This window comes from Zingiber officinale, chromosome 10B, assembly GCF_018446385.1.
Source record: "Zingiber officinale cultivar Zhangliang chromosome 10B, Zo_v1.1, whole genome shotgun sequence".
Taxonomy (NCBI): Eukaryota; Viridiplantae; Streptophyta; class Magnoliopsida; order Zingiberales; family Zingiberaceae; genus Zingiber; species Zingiber officinale.
The window spans coordinates 7,303,717-7,307,833 of NC_056005.1; the positions used below are offsets into that span (position 1 = coordinate 7,303,717).

At 48.9% G+C, this 4,117-nt stretch overlaps 1 protein-coding gene across 1 annotated transcript; it reads right to left on the reverse strand.

Annotated features, from left to right (window-relative positions):
- Positions 1–651: 651 nt before the first annotated feature.
- LOC122028912 (formin-like protein 13) lies at positions 652–1,434 on the reverse strand. The gene is made up of 2 exons (XM_042587889.1): positions 973–1,434; positions 652–900 (listed from the first exon to the last, which is right to left on the reverse strand). Exons 1-2 carry the CDS (start codon positions 1,432–1,434, stop codon positions 652–654), a joined length of 711 nt encoding a protein of 236 aa, XP_042443823.1.
- Between the last annotated feature and the right edge of the window lie 2,683 nt (positions 1,435–4,117).

Here is a 4,117-nt window from a genome sequence, read left to right on the forward strand (position 1 = left end):
GACAAACCAAGGTAGCAGACCGGGGAAAAATAGATCGGAAAGAGCAGAAGATGTGCAAGCGGAAATTGTATGTCCTAATACTTTTTGTGGCAAAACTAAGCAATTTTAGTAAAAATGAGCCTTAGAATGCAAGTGGAAAAATAGCAAAGTACTGTACAAGAAATTGTCAAGTCATTATGTACAGGTAGCCAAGAAAGATCACTTGAAGGGAGCAAAAATTTCATCTGGGATCTCTTTAAGGATCCGGTCATGGTCTAAAAATTCAAGAGGCGGAGTTGACTTCAAATAGTCTTGTTCATAAAGTTGACGCAAAGCCCCGTCCGCACCATAAATAACAGAAGTGGAGAAGCGCTACCCTGCTTGAGTACAGAATTCTGGAGAACGCAGGTACAGAGCGTGGCTCTGTTGACAGCGGTCATTCTCTCCCTCTTTATAAAGGGTCAGGGCTGTCGATACTCCTTCTACAGTAGCCCGAGCTTGAGCTAGTTCATTCCCGGCGGTGGCCAGTTCTGCTGCTTGGGAAGTCAATTGGGCCTCCTGGGATTTCAACTTCTTATATTTCTCCTACGCTAAAGTCTCGGCGGCACGCAGCTTTTGAGCCAATTGGTCCATAGCTCATTGATGCTCCAAAGCTTGCTGGTCCATGAGTTGCTAGTGCACAACCTCAACTTGGCTCTTCTCTTCCCTGAGGCCCTTAAGCTTTTGGTCAGATATAGTCAAGGATACTTCAAGACTATTCTTCTTTCTTGTTAGAGCTTTTACTTCAGCCCTCAGGGCATGACTGGCCTGCGCCAGGTTGCTCAGCTGAAGTTCCAGCTTAGCTACCTTATCTTGCAGCATCTTATTTTGATGATGGGCTACGTGAAAGGATTGATTTACCGTCAAGGATTCTGCACAGACCTAGGACATAGAAGAAACATCTAATAAGAATGGGGAAGATAATAGTTACAGCAAGCCATCATGGAAGCTGACCTTGATGTATAGCTCAGAAAATCTATCCATCTGGGCAAGGGGTGGCAGAAGTTCCATCTGACGCTTGCTTTCTTCCCACACAGTGGCTAGACGACCTTTCATGATCAAGGAGCTGGTGGGAACATCACGCCTTGACTGTAGTCCAGCCTCTGAAGGAGCAGTGGTACGATAATAAAGAGGGGCAGGTGGAAGCGGTTGTGAAGGTCCCTCGACGGAGTTAGAAGGCCCAGCAGCTGACCCAGAAGGAGCTAAGGGAGGCACAGGAGATGGCTCTGGAGGTGACGTAGCTGGTGGAGAGCGACGCAAGGGATCGGCCTCGGTGCTCTGGTAATGCGGTGATGTCGAAGGTTGAGTAGGAGGTTGAGCTGGAGGAGAAGGTTGAGCAGTGGGTGGCTCAACTGGAATTGCGGGGGGATCCGGTGAAACATCTGCCTGGCTCGGGATAGGAGGCGGAGTCACCATAGGAGGTGGAGGAGAGGTAGCTGCAACTGGAGGAGGAGGAGAAGGGATAGAGGACGGGCCTGAGTCTTACACAGGACGAGGGGCTCGGCATCGACGTCTCTGAGCCAACGGCTGGCTATCTGAGTCAGAATCATCGGAAGGCGGCTGAGCCCTGTGTCGAGTGGAGGAAGGGGCATCCTGGCTCAAGCGGTCATTTGCAGAGCGGGCCTGGCGAGCTACTTGAGAAGCTTCTCTGAAAGCAGGGCTTGCGTAGGAAACGTTGCCTTATCTTCTACCAAGGCCCAGACCAGGGATATAAGTAGTTCGAGGAGGATTAACCGATCGAAGAGGAGTCGGGGTAATGAGCCGGGCTGTGCGTGGGGCTCGGGGGCGAACAGGGACAGCCGGTCAGGGTGGACGCATGGATCGGGGACGAGTGGGACGCGCAAAAGAAGCAGGTCGGATAGGAGAATAGCCTCTGCGAGAAGGGTGGGGTCGGACATTAGCAGAGGAGGGCCCACCGACTAAGGTTGAAGATGAGTGGGGTAGCGATCTCCTCTGCAAGATAACTCGGCCATGCCTCATTATTTTCATATCGCTCAGAGGAAGAGGCTGAACCTCCGAAGCGCGAGTTAAGACTTCAGCTGTATAGGATAGAGTAGGAAGTCAGCAATAGTATGAAAAAACAAATGCTTATGAAATGACAACAGAATTAAAAGGAAGGCTTACCCAGGGAACGAGGTGTCTCAGGAGTAAGATAACTTAGGCGGAAATAGGCTAACAACTCTTCAGATAATAGAAGTGTCAAATTCAGCTGCCAGCCGGCTAAACGAGACGAGGCTTCTATGTAGGGGGTATCAAGGTGAAATTCCCCTAGTTCTGGAGAGGGGGAAAGTAACGGTTGCCATCTCAGGGGCCACTCCACCTCGTGAGGAAAGCTAATGAAGAAAAATTTATTCCTCCAGCTCGGGTCGGAAGGCGGTAGGGATGAGAAAAAAGAAGTTCGAAGACGGGGCTAAAAGAGGAATACACCCTCTTCCTAGCGCCTGAGGGTGAAGAAGTAATGGAATAAGTGGACGGACCAGGATAGTTCACACACATCACATAGCACTACAAAGTCACAGAGGATCCTTATAGAGTTGGGTGTTAGTTGTCCCAGGGGAATCCAGAAGTAGCGACATATGTCGGAAAAGAAAGGGTGGAGAGGAAGACGAAGGCCAGCCACAAATTGCTCTTTAAAGAAGGTGCAATAGACAGCAAGAGGATTGAAGAATTGGTGTATTCCAGTGGGGATAACCACCTGTACGTCATCCTCAACTTCGTAGGTATAGCGCAGGTCATCTCGATCCAATTCATCGAAAGTGGATGAACCAGGGTAGTACACCGCCGGCAAAGAAGGAAGAAAAGAGGGGGACGCCATGAGAAAAGAAATGGAAGGGAAGAAAAAAAGATCAAGCACGGAGCTAGCAATGCAAAAGCAAAGGTTCGGGAATGATACTAGATTCCAGTGGAAGGAAGAGGAAGACGGGTCAAGCCTAGGGGCGAAGCTTGAGGAGATTATTTATAGCCGCCAGGCAGAGGGACAGTTTCGTCAGACTATCATCCATCGAAGCAAAGTAATTGGCGGGAACAAAGAGAACCGACGGATCTTCCTACGCCCAAGGGTATATTTGGAAAAGTACCGACACAAAGTACGAGGAGACGGATCTCGAGAAAAGACGCAGCAATTGCCTTATAGAAAAATGCTTTCACATTCCCAGTTTGGGCTTAACTGTTAACTAATTTCCCGGTCTAAAGTTATCCTGACCTGGAGTATAGATGAAAGAATAGATTGGAAAGTATGATCAAGCTGAGGTTGTCAGCAAAGGAGAGCAAGTTGAGCAGGTCGGGATATAAACGCAGAGCGGGCAAGTGGTTAAGCTAAGTTAAGTGGTCCACAGAAGAAAGGAAAATAGGTTGGAGTAAAAGGGGGATTCTTGGTTGGGGTCCAATAAGACGATATGGAAGGCTAAAGCACATGTTCTCTTGGTCGTGGGTCGTATTGGTCGGGTAATATATAATGCAACTGAGAAGAGGGTCAACATTACGTATCATAAGAGAATCAAAAACCAAGGGTCATGTCATATCATAAGGGTGATAAACAGTTCACAGAGAAGGCAAATCCATAATTACATAGTAAATAGATTGAGTAAAGGGGTGATAGCTTTAAATTTACATTAAGAACCACATCCTGGATCATTGTTAGTAGGGGGCTCAGGGGGGCAAGACGTAGAATCGGCCGGAGGCTCAGGAAGGAGGAATAAGTCGTCATCGTCCTTGAAGGTGGGAAGCGACCCGTCTGGAATCTCTCTCATCAGGCGAGCGGTTTCTAAGAAGTCCTCTGAGGGGGCAACGCAAAGTAGATTCTGCTCAAACATTTGTCGAGCCCCGCCACCCGCGCCACAACAGAGCATGAAATTCATCAAACCCCCTATCTTCCTCAAGAAGAAGGGGGAGGAGACGTATGCTTGACTGTATGACCGTAGACGACCCACTTCTCCCGCCTGGTACTCAGTCAACTCTGCCTGGACCTTCTCCGCATCAACTCGAGCCTTTTCTGCATCAGCTCGGGCCAAAGTCAAATCTTGCTAACCCTGAGAAACATTCTCTTGAGAATTCAGAAGGTCGACCTGCATTGATTTAATGGTCGCCTGGCTGGCCTCCC

Coding starts and splice junctions, on each gene's coding strand:
- LOC122028912 (XM_042587889.1), bottom strand. CDS start 1,434: ATGGTGACTCCGCCTCCTATCCCGAGCCAGGCAGATGTTTCACCGGAT. Junction 901..972: donor TTTCTGAGCTATACATCAAG/GTCAGCTTCCAT, acceptor TCTATGTCCTAG/GTCTGTGCAGAATCCTTGAC.